The following is a 21,179-nucleotide window of genomic DNA, read 5'->3' on the forward strand; positions in this document are numbered from 1 at the left end:
TCCGGGACAACACCAAATTTTTATTGGATAAGGATAATGCATAATATACAAGAGTCGTTGTATGGCTCTCACGGAATTACATTTTAAAATATGTGGCGTTCATGGCTCTCTCAGCCAAAAGGTTCCCGACCCCTGATCTAACTGGAAGATAAAGTGTATCAGTATTTTTATAAACTCATTACAGGCCCTGGCCAGTTTGCTCAGTGGATAGTGTTGGCCTGGTGTACAGACATCCCAGGCACACATGAGAGGCACCCATCTGCTTTTCTTCCTCTCCCTCTCCCCCATCTTTCTCTTTCTCCTCTTGGAGCCAGTGGCTCAACTGGTGCAAGCAACGGCCCCAGATGGTTGCTGGGTGGATCCTGGTCAGGGGCGCATGCAGGAGTCTATCTTAAAACAACACTTAAAACCCTTCTCTCACTTAAAACAACAACAACCAAAAAAAACTTAATACAGCTACATGCATGAAAGAGGCAATTCAACTACAGCTTATGAAATTATAATAAAAAGTATTAATTTGTACTGAATTTTAATAATAGTGTTTATTACATATGGGCATTATTTATCATGCAGATTATATTTTTAAAACCAAAGAATACTACTCATCCATTATGTGTCATTACAGAAACAGATGAGAAAAGCTACATTTATTTTTCTATTGGTATTTTACAGAAAAACTTTCGTAAAAGTGTTAAATCATAATGGGAAATACAGTATTAATTTTTAGGAGATGGAACTTTCATTTTATCCCTGTATTTTCTTCAGAGGTAGACTCTGTTTTCATTTCAATGAGTTCTTCTACTCGAGCCAGAACACTTTCGATCAAATCAAATGTGAAAAGTGCTGAATGTAGAACCTGTGATGCCAAGAAAATTTAGTGTTATTAAGTCTGCATTTACAATGACAAAGCAAAATAAAAAAAGAAAAGACTTCAGGTGGATGGAGCTTAGGGACATTTCAGATCTACCTTAAACTGCATTTCAGGAGGCATAGTAGGGATCTCTTCTCCACCTACAGTTACAGAACAAAAATCTTTAGGCTTCTGGACTTCTGTAAGAGAAGAAAAATGTGTGTCATGTTTAACCATTAAAACAACTCTCAGATTTCAACAGTAAATTTATAAGCTACTTTAATCATTCCCCTACTTAAAAAATAATGTCCATTATTTGTGTAAATGAAGTCTTAGTGTTTAATAGCTTGGGATATGATTAAATCAAGTTATCAGCAAATAAAAATATATAACTTCTGTAACACGTGAATTAATGTTTCTTTAAGTAACTAGTATTTTGGCATGTATAGGATGAATGAAAATTTAAAAACTTTTTCTTTAGTATATAATCAGAATTATACACTTATACTAAAAAAAATTCTAGTAATATCTATAGAAATATTATCATAGCTATATGGAAAATATCACAAGATTATTGTAGTAGAATTGGTGACTTTAAAAAGTAATTCTGGACCCTAAGTTCTTTTTAAAATTTGTATAGATTTACTTGAGGCTGAGGTGGTGGTGGTGGACTAAACAATGCCAAAAGAAATACAATATCCAAACAGAAATACTTGTAATACAATTAGATTCCTAATTAGGACTTAAGATTTTTAAACCAGAATAGATTTTAATTTGGCTTAAATATTTGTTAACACAATTTCAGTGTTAACCAGCTTACAGATCTGCTAAAAATCATTTTAATTATGTCAAATCAGTGGTCCCCAACCTTTTTTGGGCCATGGACCGGTTTAATGTCAGAAAATATTTTCAGGGACCAGCCTTTAGGATGGGACGGATAAATGTATCACGTGACTAAGACAAGCGTCAAGAGTGAGTCTTAGACGGATGTAACAGGGAATCTGGTCATTTTTAAAAAATAAAACATTGTTCAGACTTAAATATAAATAAAACGGAAATAATGTAAGTTATTTATTCTTTCTCTGCGGACCGGTACCAGTTCGCGGCCCAGGGGTTAGGGACCACTGAAATAAATGACTTAGCTGTCCTAGTTCCTTATTTTCTATAAATTAGACAAGTATAAGATTTAAAAAGTTCTTTACTTTGAATATAAATAAACATTTTTTAAAGTTGACCAATTTTTAGAACTAAGCAAAAATGAAATTGTAAATTACCAACCTTGGCTATTTTCTTGGCTATTTTTAATTTCTGCTTCATAATGTGCTTTTGACATATTAAGTCCTGTATGGAGTGGCTTTAAGAAATTATTCTCAATTTTTCTAAGTTCTGTCCATAATCCAGTCTGTTAAGAAGAATTATTAAAAGTATTAGGGAGATGACGTCAGAGTAATGGCGGAGTAGGAAGCGATACCGATAAATCTCCCCCAAAACTCAACAAGATCTTCAACCAGAAACAGAAAAACCTATATTTGGAGACTCCAGATGCTTCGCAATACACCTGAAGGTATGGTCGAGTGAAAAATTGGCTAAATATATAACCAAACCCTGAAGGAAATAGGGAGTAAGAAATGCTCCGCCTTCCTCACTAACCTAAACAGGGCGGCTTTCTCTGGTAACTGTGAATATAGAAACTGAGGCGGGCAAAGGGGGTGAATACATCCAGGCTGCGGCACAAAGGGCCAAACCAGGCTGTGGCACGGAGATCCTAGCCGAGGAAAAACTGATCCTGTGGCAACCCGGGCAATACAAGCTAACACTCGCGCCAAACCCAAACAAAGAAAGACAAGTGGGGCAGCCATTTTACCCGTTCTCCTGGTTGGTGCGCAGTTAGTGGGCGAGAGATTTCTTCCTAAGCCCCGGAAGTGGGTGTCCGTGTTGCCCCACAGAGAGGCAGGGTCAGAGGCCTTTCTGTGGGCCGAAAGCAGAATCTCTGGCAGCCCCAGCACCCTGGGAAAGCCGCGCACGGGAGGGAGCAAGAACTAATTCCAACGGTGGAAATTTTCCGTGCTGGTGAGGGTTTCACTCAGAGGGAAACGCGGCCGGCCTCATATCCTGGTGTGCGCGCGCAATTAGGAAGTGAGCGATTCCTCCGAGTGCCTCGGCAGTGTGCGCCCGTGTTATCGCACAGAGGGGCAGAGTCAGGGGCCTTTGTGTGGGCAAAAGCGGAATCTCGGGCTGCCCCAGCGCCTTGCAAAAGCCACGCACGGGGACGGAGCGAGAGCGAATTCCAACGCTGCAACTTTTCCATGCGGTTGGGGGTTTCACTCAGAGCGTGAGACTGCTGGCTGGATATCCTGGTCTGCGCACGCAGATAGTGAATGAGAGTTTCCTCCAAGCGCCCCGGAAGTGGGCGCCCGCTTGTGTTATCGGACAGAGTGGCAGAGCCAGAGGTCTTTTAGTGGGCGGAAAGCCCGCCTGATTATGCTAGCAGCTCTGACTGACTGAGCCTTACCCAGAGTCCTGTGCTGAGAGGGAATAGAGTGGGGAGTTGCCAGCTCTTTGAACCTCTTACTATCCAGGCAGAGGCAGCAGCAACCCCATAGCTGGATTATCAGGCTACTAATTGAGGAAGGAAAGACTAGGAGAAAGGCTCCAGGAACACGGACTCTCTCACTGTCGGAGCCTATAAATGCTAATGAGCCTCGACTCCCAACGAGACTAAAGCACAATACATGACATTGCCATAGAGACTTATCAACTGCAAACCTCTACCTGAGCGTGCCAAAGGGGCAAAACCTGGGGTACAGAGTCACTGACCAGGAAGAAGGAGAGAAAAGAAAAAGCAAGAAGATAACCTCTCAAAATCAAGAATAATCTGCTGACTTTATAACCTATCCCATTTTATTATATTTGTTTGTTTGTTTCTCTTATCTTCATTCTTGATACTTTTTTTCCTCCTCCAATTTGGCCGATTAACTCTCTGCTGGTCTTACTCTCTCCTCTCCTTGAACTACACTACCCATAAGTGTTTCATCTCCCATTATCTTTTTTCTCCTCTTCCTTTCTCTCTATGAGGGTTGCACTCCAAAACCCTTAACTCTCTCTCTCTCCTTTCTTTTTTCTTCTTTTAGTGGTTCCTTCTTTTTTTCTCTCTCTCTCTTTCTTTTCTCCCTCTATATTAGTTTCTTCCTTTCTCCTTTACATCTCCTCTCATTCAAACCTCAATAACAAATTATCTTATCTGGGACTCAAACTTATGTTTGTGGCATTTTGGGGGGTTTTAACTTCACCTTTTTAACTCACTAGCAGTGCTCCCATCCCTGGCTCTCCATTTTATCTAGTTCTTGTTCCACTAAATACAATAGTATTTTTTTAATTTGTCCCCCCATTTTTCTGTTTTCCTCTTATTCCTCTCCTCATAACTCTTAGACAACCAACACCTAAAAGTAAATCATTTTATTCTTGACCCAAATTTTTTCCTTATTTGCTTTTTGTGGGTCCATACCCCCCCCTTTTTTTTTTGCCCCTTTATTACTTTTCCCCAATTCAGGCCCTCCATCACAGGCATTGTTTGTTATAATTCATAGTTCACCACAAGATTTTCTCAAGAAAAAGGGGAAAGGAGAGGAAAAAAGGAGGGGGGGAATAATTTCTTTTTTTTTTTAATTATTATTTTTATTTTTATTTCATTATTAATTTTTTTAAAAAAAACAACTCTTTTTGATTTTTTATTTTTTTTAACTTTTTATTCTTTATTAAATCTCATTAATACTATCAACAAAACCACCCTCAGATGCCATTAAGGAAGAGAAAATCAAATATCATGGATACAAAAGAAAGAGAGGTAACACAGCTAGATGAGGAAAAATCTATGGAGAAAAAATTTAATATATTGGAAACCTTGGAGCTAAATGACAGAGAATTCAAGATAGAAATCCTAAAAATCCTCCGAGATATACAAGAAAACACAGAAAGGCAATTTAGGGAGCTCAGAAAACAACTCAAAGAACACAAAGAATATATGTCCAAAGAAATTGAAACTATAAAAACAAATCAAACAGAGATGAAAAACTCAATTCACGAGCTGAAAAACGAAGTAACAAGCTTAGCTAATAGAACAGGTCAGATAGAAGAGAGGATTAGTGAAATAGAAGACAAGCAACTTGAGGCACAACAGAGAGAAGAAGAAAGAGACTCAAAAATTAAAAAAAATGAGATAGCCCTACAAGAATTATCTGACTCCATCAAAAAGAATAACATAAGAATAATAGGTATATATCAGAGGGAGAAGAGAGAGAAAATGGAATGGAGAACATACTCAAACAAATAATAGATGAGAACTTCCCAAGCCTGTGGAAACAACTAAAGCCCCAAATTCAAGAAGCAAACAGAACACCGAGTTTTCTTGACCCCAACAAACCTACTTCAAGGCATATCATAATGAAATTGACACAAACCAACAGCAAAGAAAAAATTCTCAAGGCAGCCAGGGAAAAGAAGAATACAACATATAAAGGAAGGCCCATTAGATTATCATCAGATTTCTCAGCAGAAACTCTACAAGCTAGAAGAGAGTGGACCCCAATATTTAAAGTCCTGAAAGAGAGGAGCTTTCAGCCACGAATACTATACCCATCAAAGCTATCCTTCAAATATGAAGGAGAAATAAAAACATTCACAGATACAGAAAAGATGAGGGAATTTATCATCAGAAAGCCCCCACTCCAGGAATTACTAAAGGGGGTTCTCCAAATAGATACAAAGAACAAAAAAAAAACAGAGCCACAAGTAAAAGCTCCAAGAACACAATAAAACCAAATTTAAACTGTGACAACAACAAAAAGAAAGAGGGGGAGAAGATGGAGATTAACAGTAGCAAAGGACGATGGAGTGCAAAAGTACTCACAAAATAGTTCGCTACAATGAACAGGGTAGGGACCCTTTTCATTATTCAAAGGTAACCACCATTGAAAAAACCACCACAGAAGCACATGAGATAAAAAAGATAGCAACAGAGGAAAGATGTATGGAATACAACCAAATAAAAACAAAAGATAGAAAAATGAAAGAGAAGGATCAAACAAGACACAAAACTAACAGAAAGCAAGATATAAAATGGCAATAGGGAACTCACAAGTATCAATAATTACACTAAATGTAAACAGATTAAACTCACCAATAAAAAGGCACAGAGTAGCAGAATGGATTAAAAAAGAAAATCCAACTGTATGCTGCCTACAGGAAACTCATCTAAGTAACAAGGATAAAAACAAATTCAAAGTGAAAGGCTGGAAAACAATACTCCAAGCAAATAACATCCAAAAAAAAGCAGGTGTAGCAATACTCATATCGGATAATGCTGACTACAAGACAGGAAAAGTACTCAGAGATAAAAATGGCCATTTCATAATGGCTAAGGGGACACTGAATCAAGAAGACATAACAATTCTTAATATATATGCACCAAACCAAGGAGCACCAAAATATATAAGACAGCTACTTATTGATCTTTAAACAAAAACTGACAAAAATACAATCATACTTGGAGACCTCAATACACCGCTGATCGGTCATCCAAACAGAGAATCAACAAAGACATAGTGGCCTTAAACAAAACACTAGAGCACCTGGATATGATAGACATCTACAGGACATTTCATCCCAAAGTGACTGAGTATACATTTTTCTCCAGTGTACATGGATCATTCTCAAGAATTGACCATATGTTGGGCCACAAAAACAACATCAGCAAATTCAGAAAAATCAAAGTTGTACCAAGCATATTTTCTGATCATAAAGCCTTGAAACTAGAATTCAACTGCAAAAAAGAGGAAAAAAATCCCACAAAAATGTGGAAACTAAACAACATACTTTTAAAAAATGAATGGGTCAAAGAAGAAATAAGTGCAGAGATCAAAAGATATATACAGACTAATGAAAATGACAATACGACATATCAGAATCTATGGGATGCAGCAAAAGCAGTGATAAGAGGGAAGTTCATATCACTTCAGGCATATATGAACAAACAAGAGAGAGCCCAAGTGAACCACTTAACTTCCCACCTTAAGGAACTAGAAAAAGAAGAACAAAGACAACCCAAAAGTAGCCGAAGAAAGGAGATAATAAAAATCAGAGCAGAAATAAATGAATTAGAGAACAGAAAAACTATAGAAAAAATTAATAGAACAAGGAGCTGGTTCTTTGAAAAGATCAACAAAATTGACAAACCCTTGGCAAGACTTACCAAGGAAAAAAGAGAAAGAACTCATATAAACAAAATCCAAAATGAAAGAGGGGAAATCACCACGGACACCGTAGGTATACAAAGAATTATTGTAGAATACTATGAAAAACTTTATGCCACTAAATTCAACAACCTAGAAGAAATGGATAAATTCCTAGAACAATACAACCTTCCTAGACTGAGTCAAGAAGAAGCAGAAAGCCTAAACAGACCTATCAGTAGAGAAGAAATAGAAAAAACCATTAAAAACCCCCCCAAAAATAAAAGTCCAGGCCCTGACGGCTATACCAGCGAATTTTATCAAACATTCAAAGAAGACTTGGTTCCTATTCTACTCAAAGTCTTCCAAAAAATTGAAGAAGAAGCAATACTTCCAAACACATTTTATGAGGCCAACATAACCCTCATACCAAAACCAGGCAAGGATGGCACAAAAAAAGAAAACTACAGACCAATATCTCTAATGAATACAGATGCTAAAATACTAAACAAAATACTAGCAAATCGAATACAACAACATATTAAAAAGATAATACATCATGATCAAGTGGGATTCATCCCAGAATCTCAAGGATGGTTCAACATACGTAAAACGGTTAACGTAATACACCATATCAACAAAACAAAGAACAAAAACCACATGATCTTATCAATAGACGCAGAAAAGGCTTTCGATAAAATACAACACAATTTTATGTTTAAGACTCTCAACAAAATGGGTATAGAAGGAAAATATCTCAACATGATAAAGGCCATATATGATAAACCATCAGCTAACATCATATTAAATGGCACTAAACTGAAGGCTTTCCCCCTTAAATCAGGAACAAGACAGGGTTGTCCACTCTCTCCACTCTTATTTAATGTGGTACTAGAGGTTCTCGTCACAGCAATCAGACAAGACAAAGAAATAAAAGGCATCCATATCGGAAAAGAAGAAGTAAAGGTATCACTTTTTGCAGATGATATGATCCTATACATCGAAAACCCCAAAGAATCCACAAAAAGACTACTAGAAACAATAAGCCAATACAGTAAGGTCGCAGGATACAAAATTAACATACAGAAGTCAATAGCCTTTCTATATGCCAACAATGAAACAACTGAGAAGGAACTCAAAAGAATAATCCCCTTCACGATTGCAACAAAAAAAATAAAATACTTAGGAATAAACATAACAAAGAATGTAAAGGACTTATATAATGAAAACTATAAACCATTGTTAAGGGAAATTGAAAAAGATATAATGAGATGGAAGAATATACCTTGTTCTTGGCTAGGAAGAATAAATATAATCAAGATGGCTATATTACCCAAAGCAATATACAAATTTAATGCAATTCCCATCAAACTTCCAATGACATTTTTTAAAGAAATAGAGCAAAAAATCATCAGATTTATATGGAACTATAAAAAACCCCAAATAGCCAAAGCAATCCTAAAGAAAAAGAATGAAGCTGGGGGCATTACAATACCTGACTTCAAACTATATTATAGGGCCACGACAATCAAAACAGCATGCCTGACCTGTGGTGGCGCAGTGGATAAAGCGTCGACCTGGAAATGCTGAGGTCGCCGGTTCGAAACCCTGGGCTTGCCTGGTCAAGGCACATATGGGAGTTGAAGCTTCCAGCTCCTCCCCCCTCTCTCTCTCTCTCTCCCTCTCTCTCTCCTCTCTAAAAATGAATAAATAAAATTAAAAAAAAAAACAAAAAAAAAAACAGCATGGTATTGGCAGAAAAATAGACACTCAGACCAATGGAACAGAATAGAAAGTCCAGAAATAAAACCACATATATATAGTCAAATAATTTTTGATAAAGGGGCCAACAACACACAATGGAGAAAAGAAAGCCTCTTCAATAAATGGTGCTGGGAAAACTGGAAAGCCACATGCAAAAGAATGAAACTGGACTACAGTCTCTCCCCCTGTACAAAAATTAACTCAAAATGGATCAAAGATCTAAACATAAGACCTGAAACAATTAAGTACATAGAAGAAGACATAGGTACTCAACTCATGGACCTGGGTTTTAAAGAGCATTTTATGAATTTGACTCCACAGGCAAGAGAAGTGAAGGCAAAAATTAATGAATGGGACTACATCAGACTAAGAAGTTTTTGCTCAGCAAGAGAAACTGATAACAAAATAAACAGACAGCCAACTAAATGGGAAATGATATTTTCAAACAACAGCTCAGATAAGGGCCTAATATCCAAAATATACAAAGAACTCATAAAACTCAACAACAAACAAACAAACAATCCCATAAAAAAATGGGAAGAGGATATGAACAGACACTTCTCCCAGTAAGAAATACAAATGGCCAACAGATATATGAAAAGATGCTCATCTTCTTTAGCTATTAGAGAAATGCAAATCAAAACGGCAATGAGATACCACCTCACACCTGTTCAATTAGCTATTATTAGCAAGACAGGTAATAGCAAATGTTGGAGAGGCTGTGGAGAAAAAGGAACCCTCATACACTGTTGGTGGGAATGTAAAGTAGTACAACCATTATGGAAGAAAGTATGGTGGTTCCTCAAAAAACTGAAAATAGAACTACCTTATGACCCAGCAATCCCTCTACTGGGTATATACCCCCAAAACTCAGGAACATTGATACGTAAAGACACATGCAGCCCCATGTTTATTGCAGCATTGTTCACAGTGGCCAGGACATGGAAACAACCAAAAAGCCCGTCAATAGATGACTGGATAAAGAAGATGTGGCACATATACACTATGGAATACTACTCAGCCATAAGAAATGATGACATCGGAACATTTACAGCAAAATGGTGGGATCTTGATAACATGATACGAAGCGAAATAAGTAAATCAGAAAAAACCAGGAACTGCATTATTCCATACGTAGGTGGGACATAAAATTGAAACTGAGAGACATTGATAAGGGTGTGGTGGTTACGGGAGGAAGGGGAGAATGGGAGAGGGAAAGGGGGAGGGGGAGGGGCACAGAGAGAACAAGATAGCGGGTGACGGAGGACAATCTGACTTTGGGTGATGGGTATGCAACATGATTGAACGACAATATACTCTGGACTTGTTATCTTTGAATATATGTATCCTGATTTATTGATGTCACCCCATTAAAAAAATAAAATTATTAAAAAAAAAAGTATTAGTTATTTGGTTCAACATTTATTAAGTGACTTATTAAACGTGTTTGAGAGTTGGAGAAACAAGAATTAGTAATACATGATCCTTGCCTTTTAAGGTAGTTTACGGTTTAATAATACATCCTTCTACATCTAGTTATTTTATTGAATACCAATCAAAACAAAAATTTAATTTGGTCAGTACACTCATTGCTGTGCATTTGGGCAGCTCCTGGTTTTGAGATCTGTAACTTACAAGTTTTATACATGAGAAAATTATTTGATGATAATATACATGGTCTCTAACACATTTATCTTTCCCTATAAACATCTCCACAGTGAATCTATCTTATGGATCCCTTCAACTCTTGATCTTTCCATTGATACCCCTGTCAGAGATCTAAAGTCTAAAGGATTATTTTCTTTCCCCATTGAAACTTTTCTAACACAAAACTGGTATGGACTTTATTGGCAATAAATGCAGACGAAGATTCTGGACACCTTAGGTTTATTTCATCATACATATTAGAGGTTTTTACTCCAAGAGCATTTCTTCTCATAGTACTAGAGGGGAGTCATAGAGCCTCACGTTCACTTAAAACAGAAGGGAGTTCACTGGTATTATTTCCAGGTACTCTTTACAAGGGAAAATACTTCAGTTAAAAAAGGAAATTTAGGAAGTTCTGGTCAAGATGGCAGTAAACACAGTATTTGAATCCTTCCAAAACCACATCAAAATTATAACTAAACTACAGAACAACCACTCAGAACTGCTTGAAATCTACCTGAACAGACGGATACAACTAAAGATAAAGAAGCCATATCCAGACTGGTAAAGGGCAGAAAACTGGAATGGGCTGGTCCTGTACTTATGGCAGATACAATTTGGGAGAGGTCTGAGCTGCACAGGTATCCCCTAAGGAATGAGGGGACCCACACCCACACCAAGCCCCCCAGCCCGGGTTCCAGTGCCAGTAAGAGAAGTTCTCATAACTTTCAGCTATAAAAACCAGTCAGGACTGTGGCTATGTGAGATGAAAAGGCTGCTGGAGTCCCAAGCAGTTCCTCTCAAAGGGCTCACACACAAGCACAAACCAGACCCATTTGCTCTAAGCTCTAGTACTGGGGCAGCAGCTGGAAAGGTACCAGGGACATTCAGGAGGAAGTAAATTATCTGGCATTAGGGAGAGAGCTGGAGAGGCAGCTTTCTCTCAGAAGTGCTGGCAGGGCTCAAAAGGTTCCCCCAGAGCCAGCAGGCCATATCTGAGTCTCCCATCAACCTGGCTCACACTGTTTGACCCACCCTAGTGATTCCCCATGACCCTTCCTCACCCAAGCTATTTCCAGTAGCTTTTCCATATGAACAGCCTGTCTTGGCTCATGCTTCAGACTTTCCTAAAATCTCTCAAGCAAGCAGCATCTGACCTTGGCATCCCCATACCTTTTGCCAAACAACCCAGGCCTGGCACTAGTGGCAGTGGCCTCAGTTAGTAGCTTGGCCTCTCCTGGGCACCTTCAAGCCCAGCACCAGTACCAGCAAATCATTTCGTAGCTCATGCTGGGTGGCCCTGGAAAGGACACAGCAGCTGACCTTGGTCTACATCTTCTGTGAAGCCCCAGACTACCTGCATAAGTGACACTCAAGAGGTGGACTCAGTGGGCAATATAGCCCCACTGAAGTAAGTCCTGTTCGGTGGGATCAGTGCTTACACAGCTGATCTTCCACAGTGGTCGCAGCTAGTCCCTGCCTTGGGGTAAATTACTCCCATTGATGTGCCAACAGCAATTAAAGCTCAACTACAACAGGACTGTGAGTATGGCCCATGTGGCAGGGGCGCTGGGGGGTAGGGGTGATGTGTACCTGGAATGCCCAGTTTCAGTGACTGGGGAGTCTGTGCCACTGGATCCTAAAGTACACCTACTACATAAAGTCACTCTGTCCAGCCTGGGAGACATAGCAGCTCTGCTTAATACAAAGAAACCAACACAAGGAGGTTGCCAAATGAGGAGACAAAGAAACATGTCCCAATGAAAGAACCAAACAAAACTCCAGGGGAAAAAAACAACAACTAAATAGATGGAGATAAGCAATCTACCAAATGTAGAGTTCAAAACACTGGTTATAACAATGCTCAATAAACTTAGGGGAAGAGTAAATGAACTTAGTGAAAACATCAACAAAGAGATAGGAAACATAAAAATGGAACTAGAAAACAAAAAGGAGCCAGTCAGAAATAAAAATACATGAACTGAAATGAAGAATACTTTATAGGGAATCAAAAGTGGAGTAGATCAAATTAGAGATTTGAAAGGAACCAGAAAACACCCGATGAGAACAGCAAAAAGAAAGTCCAAAAAATGAGAAGTCTAAGGAGCCTTTGGAACATCAAGTGTGCCAACGTTCACATCAAGGGGGTGCCCAAAGAAGAAGAGAGTAAGGAATTGAAAAAATCGTTGTGAAAAATAATGATGAAAAACTTCCCTAACCTGGTGAAGGAAAGAGACACAGAAGTACAGGAAGCACAGGGAGTCCCAAACAAGATGAACACAAAGAGGCCCATACCAAGACACATCATAATTCAAATGCAAAAGGTTAAAGAGAATCTTAAAAGCAGTTATCTATAAGGGAGCTCCCATTAAGACTGTTAGCTGATATCTCAACAGAAACTTTGCAGGCCAGAAGGGAGTGGCAAGACATACTAAAAGTGATGAAAGCAATGACCTACAACCAAGATGACTCTACCCAGCAAAGCTATCATTTAGAATCAAAGGGCAGTCCCTGGCTGGTTTGCTCAGTGGATATAGCATCAGCCCAGCACGTGGACATCCTAGGCTCAATCCCTGGTCAGGACACACACGAGAAGCGACCATCTGCTTCTCTTCCCCTCCCTCTCCCCCTTCTCTCTCCCTCTTCTCTCAGTGACTTGACTGGTTCGAGCGTCAGCCTTGGCCACTGAGGACAGCTTGGTTGACTCAAGCATCAGCCCCAGATGGAGGTTGTCGGGTGGGTCCCAATCCGGGTGCATGTGGGAGTCTGCCTCACTATCTCCCCTCCTCTCACATAAAAGTAGGAAGGAAAAAAAAAAAAGAATCAAAGGGCCTATAAAGTTTCCCAGACAAAAAAAAAGCTAAAGGAGTTCTCACCACCAAATCAGAACAAGAAATGTTAAAGGGTCTTCTTTAAGATGGGAGGTGTTTGGGGGATCAGTGAAAAAGGTGAAGGGACTAAGAAGTACTAATTGGTAGTTATAGAATAGTCATAGGGATGTCAAATACAGAATAGAGAAGAGAGCCAATAATGTGTAATAACTATGTGTGGTGTCAGATGGGTACCAGATTTACTGCAGTGATAATTTAGTAAGTTCTATAATGTCAAATCACTAGATTGTACACCTGAAGCTAATACTGTATAATATTATATGTCAACTGTGACTGAAAAATAAAAATTATTTAAAGTAAAAAAAAAAAAAAAAAACTTAGGAAAACACATAACCTTAACTAGAACTGGACTACTTGAAACCTTATTTTATAGTGAACTTACCTTGATCCAAGTAGTATGACATTTTACATAGAGCCCTCCAAATAAAATATACCCATATCTGTGTTGAATAACTGATGATTTTAGTGACTGTGACACATATCCTTTTATAGCTGTCCTTTTTTATTACTCTTATAATGCTAGGAAAATGAAGTTTTGGAGCAGAACTATCAACAACCTAAAACCCTCAAAAGTATGCATACATTTTCACTCAGCATCTATGAACTTTTCCCGGGGAACTAATTAAAGGTGTATATTGTAATGATGCCAAAGCAGAGATACTTACAAAAATGTTTAATGAAAAATTGGAATAAAAATATACTACTCACAAAAACTAAGGGATATTTTAAAATGAATATGAAGTGATAAAATATCCCCTAATTTTTGTGAGCAGTGTACTTCATTGTGATGTATCTATACAATGGAAAACTAAACAACCATTAAAATATCGTTCTTTGGTACATATTGGTAAGTGAAAAAGGTTACAAACAGTATAATTCCTATAGTGTGATCTCATTTTTAAAAAGAAAACAGTATGTACAGATGTGCTGGTACAAAGCCTCAGCGAGGGCATACACTCTAATAGCAATGGGTGGTGGGAATTTGATTACTACTACTTTTCTTTTTGCTGATTTTAAAACAATCAACCCATTTTTTTTTACCGTTTTAATTGTATACATTAAGTTATATTTTTGAACTTCAATTTCCATAATATAAAGTTTTCTTGTCCTCTCACGGAAAACATGGGTTATGCTGTAGTGTGGCAGACACTTCTTCAACCAGTTATGTCACATGGGCTACTAAGCGTGTCACTCTACCTCGGGAACCCACTGCTTTCAGTTCCCTGTGCATCCCTCCCTCCAGTCTTCTATCTTTCTCTATTCCTTTTTCTTTTAACCTTCTTCTTTCCTTTTACCTCTAAGCAGACAGGTAGAACGCACTACTACTAACCAGTATCACTGAAGGCTTTCAAGGACACAAAGGTTACTGATGACTTTCTACAGAAAAAATCACATTCAACCATAAAAAGTACAGAGAAAATACCCTTTTACTCAAACCTAGTTTTATCAAATGTAAATATTTACCACAGTCACTTTTTAAAAAAGTGAAGTATTGATAGTAGAGAAGAAATACAGAAGTGTTTTTCCTTTACAGATAGAAATTGACAAAATAGTCCCAAACTATATAGGGAAAAGCAGGGGACCTGAAATAGCCAAAATATATATTTTGAAGAACAAAGTTGTTGACCAACACTACTGGAGTTTAAGATGTACTATAAAGCTACAGTAATCAAGATAGTATAGTTCTGGTAAAAGAACAGATATAGGTCAATGGGACAGAATAGAGCCCCAAAACAGACCCCCACTTGTATGGTAAATCGATTGTTGGCCCTGGCTCGTTAACTCAGTGGTCAAGTGTCAGCCCTGAGTGTGGATGTTCCAAGTTCAATTCCCGGTCAGGGCACACAGAAGCAACCATCTGCTTCTTCACCCCTCCCTCTCCCTCTCCTGCAGCCACGGCTTAACTGGTTTGAGCACACCAGCCCCAGGCACTGAGGATGGTTCCATGGAGCCTCCACCTCTGTAGCTCAGTTATGAGAATGGCCCCAAATGGGCAGAGCATGGCCCTAGATGGGATTTGCTGGCTGGATCCCAGCCTGGGTGCATACAGGGGGTCTGTCTGTCTCCCCTCCTCTCACTTGGAGAAAAAGAAAAAATAATTGATTCTTGACAAAGGTACCAAAACAATTCAACAAATTAAAGACAAGTTTTTCATGAAATAATGCTGGAGTCAAAAAGATCTTAACCCATACCTCACACTGTCTAAAAAACATTTATTTGAAATTGATCACTGACCTAAATATAAAATCTAAAACCATAAAACTTCTATAAAAAATCTTCATGACCTGCTTAAGCAAAGATTTCTTAGAACCTAAAATGTATAAATCATATAAAAGAATAAAATTGGTATGTTGCATTTCATCAAATTAAAATTTTCTGCTCTTTGAAAAAAATATTTACAAAACCATTATCTATTAAGGATAGGAAAAAGATTTTCTTTTTAAAAAGTTACGCTAAGTTGAAATTTTTTTTCACCCTTTCACTTAGTAACAAATTTTTTGAAACCTTATTCCCAAAATGATAATAATGTTTTATATTCACTCTTTGGTGTAAATGAAGAAATAAATTTCACCAATTCTCTTAAACCAGCAAGTTTAACCTACTTACTCATAGAGGATTTAAAAAAGTAAATGTATCTTTTATCATTTTTTGTGAATGTTTTAAATTTCTCCTTTATAAAGTGATGATTAAATGTTTATGAGAAATGAGGTGTAACAATTTATCGAATGTTACTATATTCAGACTATATTCAATAATATTTTATTCATTGTCAGGACATATATTAGTTAAAGCAATTACATTTAAGCCTTATTTCTATAATAATAATCTTTTGCAACCCACAGATAAGTTTAACATATGCAAACATATAATCATGTTTTCCCTAGTTTCAAATTTTATTTTTTAGGCATGCCAGAAAATCAGACATATACTAATCACAAAAATTAGGGGATATTTTCAAAATGAATGTGAAGCTATAAAATATCCCCTAATTTTTGTGAGCAGTATATATGCCAACTTTGCTACACAAATATTCTTTGAAAATATTTGCTAAATGATACTGCTTTCTAACTAGAAACATATGAATATTATTCCTGAGTTCATGTGTCCTACCTAGAACTTTCCATAGGAACAATAAATGAACTTGGATATTATACAATGGTCATGCTTAGCTCTGATAACTGAAAGTTTCAAGAGTGGCTACTCAGTGAACTTTTAGAATTAACTATTTTCACCACCTTTACAATGTATCTATAAGATTTAGAGGATTTTTAGACATCAGTGCTTTCCAAAATAAAATATATTGATTTCAAACAACTTTGATAGTGTTTCTGACAATTTAAAAAGGTAATTGCTCCAGTTCTGCTTTGTCACTTGCCATTCCTATAAAAAATTTCCATTTTAAGTTTTAAAAAACCCAGTGTTTCCAATTCAGTAAATATCGGCAAGAAAACTTACTAATAGCATATCAAAATCTATCATTTTCATTGGATATTTAGTTTTGATTAAACTATTTTACATAATCTTAACTTTAAAGCCTTGCACTTTTTTCTTTTTATTTTTTTTAAAGTGAGAGGAGGGGAGATAGAGACTCCGACATATGCCTCACCAGGATCCACCCAGCAACCCTTGTCTGGGGATGATGCTTGAATCTACCAAGCTATTTTTTGCACTTGAGATGGATACTCGGACCAACCAAGCTATCCTCAGCAGCCAGGCCGACACTTGAACCGATCGCGTCACTGGCTGCAGGAAAGGAAGAGAGGGGAAGAGTAAGGGGAAGAGAAGCACTTCTCTTGTGTGCCCTGACCAGGAATCAAACTCGACATGTGCTCTATCCACTGACCCAACTGGCCAGCGCCTATTTTGTTTCTCTTTAAAATGTGGCTCAAATGAAGACAAAGTTTACTAATTATAGTCAATATATTTCTGAATATTGTCATTATTTAGAGTTTCAGAACAGTTCAACTTGAACATGGTTCCGTATTTTTTTTACTTCATTTTATTGTTTTTCTTCTAATAAAAAAAGATTTTGAGTGCAATTTTATACACACTGGATGAAAGTTTTGCAAGTCATGAATTTGAGAAAAAAAGTATACCCTTTAATAAAATTCATTCTGAAAATACAATTATTAAAATAATTTGTAAAACTTGACAATTTTATAGGCAGTGGTACATTTAGCTTCACAACTAACAACATACTATATTACTATGAAATTAAACTGTACAATGTTAGCTCTTCTGCTCTGGTAATGGTCAAACTGACCATTAAATACTGTACTATACATTCTAGAAGATGTTAATAAGTGATACACTGAACTCCTTTGTTCTAGCTAACCTGTTATATCTTCTCCATTTTCTCACACTGTTTTTTGCAATTGGCCATAACATTTATTGCAACATCCATAATTTTTTATTAAAAATATGTACAAGCCACTTTATGTTTTCAATTATATTCTATTTCATTATGTAAAAAACTGCTCGTTTGATCCACTAGAATGATTTAATGACTCACTAATATGTTTGGTTATGATCAGAAGTTGAAAGATCACTGTTCTAAATTATATACCTGTGGGAGGAATTGCTGACTCACAGTGCTCATCTTTCAACTTTATTGAAAAATGCCAAACTGGGCCCTGGCCGGTTGGCTCAGTGGTAGAGCATCGGCCTGGCGTGCGGGGGACCCGGGTTCGATTCCCTGCCAGGGCACATAGAAGAAGCGCCCATTTGCTTCTCCACCCCCCCCCCCCTTCCTCTCTGTCTCTCTCTTCCCCTCCCGCAGCCAAGGCTCCATTGATGCAAGGATGGCCCAGGCGCTGGGGATGGCTCCTTGGCCTCTGCCCCAGGTGCTAGAGTGGCTCTGGTCGCGGTAAAGCGACGCCCCGGAGGGGCAGAGCATCGCCCCTGGTGGGCGTGCCGGGTGGATCCCGGTCGGGCGCATGCAGGAGTCTGTCTGACTGTCTCTCCCCATTTGCAGCTTCAGAGAAATACAAAACAAACAAACAACAACAAAAAACCAAACTGATTGCCAAAAATGATCATACCAATTTGTTTCATCGCTGTTTCTGACTTACACTGTCCACCTTTTACCATTTGCCATTAGATGGGCTTGTAATGGTTTTCTCACTGAAGTTTTAAACTGTACTTCCATAAACACTTGTGATACTGGGACTCTTATGTGGTTATTAGCCATTTGGATTTCCTCATCTTTTGGTTGTCTGTTCAATATCTGTAATCCTTTGCCTAGTTTTCTGATTTGTGGTCTTTTTCTTCTTGCTTTATACTTATGTAGGTATTTTTTATACTAATTATGGATGGAAGAATGATTTTTTTTTCTCTCAGTGTGACTTATTTTTGCAGTCTGCATAGTTTTCTTGAATAAGTCTTAGTTTAAATGTCATTATATTTATCAATGTTTTTGTGTGCGTGCTTAGTGTTTTTACTTATGAAATCCTTCTCCACCCTTAGGTCTCCTGTAACACATCCTAAAAATTTCTAACTTCCTTTTCAATAGTCCTGTATTTCCCCATGTATAAGATACTCCCATGTATAATACGCACCTTAAATTTGGGGCCCTAAATTTGAAAAAAAAAAGTATTACATAAAGTTATTGAACTCAAGTTTTATTCATCATAAAATTCATACAACTCCTCATCACTGTCAAAACTTCCACCCATTAGCTTGTCCTCATCTGTGTCTGACGACGAATCACTGTCTTCATATATTGCCTCATCCTGTTCCATCTATAGTATTTGAAATGCCACAATCACTGTATAAGACACACCCAGTTTTTAGACACCCAATCCAAAAATGGTACATCTTATACATGGGGAAATACAATTTTGTTTTGTGTATTATGTAGAACAGACAACTAATTTCTCCCTCATAGGAAACCCCCCATTCTTCCCTTCTAATTTGTAATGGCATCTTCATTTTACACAAGGAATAGAGTGCAATGGTGAATTAAGAACACAAGCTCCAGCCCTGGCCAGCTAGCTGAGTTGGTTGGAGCTTTGTCATAATATGCCAAGGTTGCAGGTTTGATCCCCAATTAGGGCACATACAGGAATCAAGCAATGAAAGTATGGATGGGTGGAATAACAAATCAATGTTTCTCTCTCTCTCTCCAAATCAATAAATTAAAAAAAAAAAAGATGACTTCTGGGACATTGCTGAAGTTCACAAACTGGCTGCTCAACTAACTAGCTACGTATGTGATTTTGAGTGAGTTATATATACTTTCCTCATTATGCATCCATTTCCTTATCTATAAAATGAAGAAAACAGTAATACTCACCTGGTAGGAGAATTAAATGCATTAATACATGCTTAACGCATAGTTTGGCATATGATTCTCAATAAATATGTTACCATTAGCATCATTATATATTGTTTCTATGTATATCTATTTTTAGGTTATTACATTCCACTGGTCAGTCTATCCAATCTATCCTTCCCTAAGGTAACACCAAATTACTGTGACTCTATAAAAAATACTGGTATCTGACAGCCATGTTTCCCTCCTCACAACTTGTTCCTCAAAACTGTCGTGGCTTATTTTTGATCCTTAACTGTTCCATATGAAACTTATAATCAATCTGAAACTCACTTTAAAAAAAACCAATTGGCATTTTAATTTAAATTATACTGAATTTTTAGATTAATTTGAGAGCTGACTAATGATCCTGAGTCTTTCCATCCACATACATTATGAATTCTGAACTTACAACTTTTTAATATCCTTCTATGTTGTACTTCCTCTATAAAGATTTATACATATTTGTACATGTATTCCTAAGTAGCTCATATATTTGCTGCAATTGTAAATAATAAATTATATTTTCTAGTTAACTCAAAATTCTTATCATGATTGTGTTCAATGTATCAAAATTTTTTTCTGTAACTATCGATATGATCAAGTATTTCCTCTAACATATGAATTACAATAACTTTGCATTTCTGGAAATCCAACTTATTCCTGTGACTTAAAATAAATTTTATTTTCTCGATTAGGTATGGTAATATTAGTATCTATATTCATAAATCGGATTAGCCTATAACCTTCCTTCAGCATATTATTCTTATTCCTTTTTTTTTTTTTTTCCTGAAGCTGGAAACAGGGAGAGACAGTCAGACAGACCCCCGCATGCGCCCAACCAAGATCCACCCGGCACGCCCACCAGGGGGTGATGCTCTGCCCATCCGGGGCGTTGCTATGTTGCGACCAGAGCCACCCAAGTGCCTGAGGCAGAGGCCACAGAGCCATCCCCAGCGCCCGGGCCAACTTTGCTCCAATGGAGCCTTGGCTGCAGGAGGGGAAGAGAGAGACAAAGAGGAAGGAGAGGGGAGGGGTGGAGAAGCAGATGGGCGCTTCTCCTGTGTGCCCTGGCCGGGACTTCTGCACACCAGGCCGATGCTCTACCACTGAGCCAACCGGCCAGGGCCTTATTCTTATTCCTTTTGTTTTGGTATTAAGGTCATACTTTATTAAATAGACTGATAACATTAGTCACTATTCTTTTTCTAGCCTTTGTAACATTTTATATAAAATTGAGTATCTATTTCTTGAAATTATGGTAAAATTATCTGACCTCATGATTTCTCTTAGTACTGCGGCAGTTTTAAATTATAGTTTCTAAGGAATTCTATTTCACTGAAAATTTCAAATTTACTAGTATGCTTTCATGCAATATTCATACTATTTTACAATCTGTGCTGTTTTAATAATTATACTCCCTTTTTATTTATTTCTACAGAGACAGAGAGAGAGTGAGAGAGAAGGACAGATAGGGACAGACTGGA

General features: G+C 37.6%; 1 protein-coding gene across 7 annotated transcripts in view; it reads right to left on the reverse strand.

Moving 5' to 3' along the window:
* GLMN (glomulin, FKBP associated protein) overlaps positions 1-21,179 on the reverse strand; it is a 72,103-nt gene that overhangs the window by 17,190 nt on the left and 33,734 nt on the right. For 5 of the 7 annotated variants that reach the window (XM_066268661.1, XM_066268655.1, XM_066268657.1 and 2 more), the window contains 3 exons: positions 2,129-2,252; positions 968-1,050; positions 490-856 (listed from right to left, as the gene is read on the reverse strand). In XM_066268661.1, coding sequence (XP_066124758.1) covers positions 740-856; positions 968-1,050; positions 2,129-2,252 — 324 coding nt within the window. In that variant the 3' untranslated portion in view covers positions 490-739. Of the gene's footprint in view, positions 1-489; positions 857-967; positions 1,051-2,128; positions 2,253-21,179 lie in introns of those variants that run through there. The other 2 variants (XM_066268659.1, XM_066268658.1) reach the window with 1 other exon arrangement.

This window comes from Saccopteryx bilineata, chromosome 3 (genome assembly GCF_036850765.1).
Source record: "Saccopteryx bilineata isolate mSacBil1 chromosome 3, mSacBil1_pri_phased_curated, whole genome shotgun sequence".
Taxonomy (NCBI): domain Eukaryota; kingdom Metazoa; phylum Chordata; class Mammalia; order Chiroptera; family Emballonuridae; genus Saccopteryx; species Saccopteryx bilineata.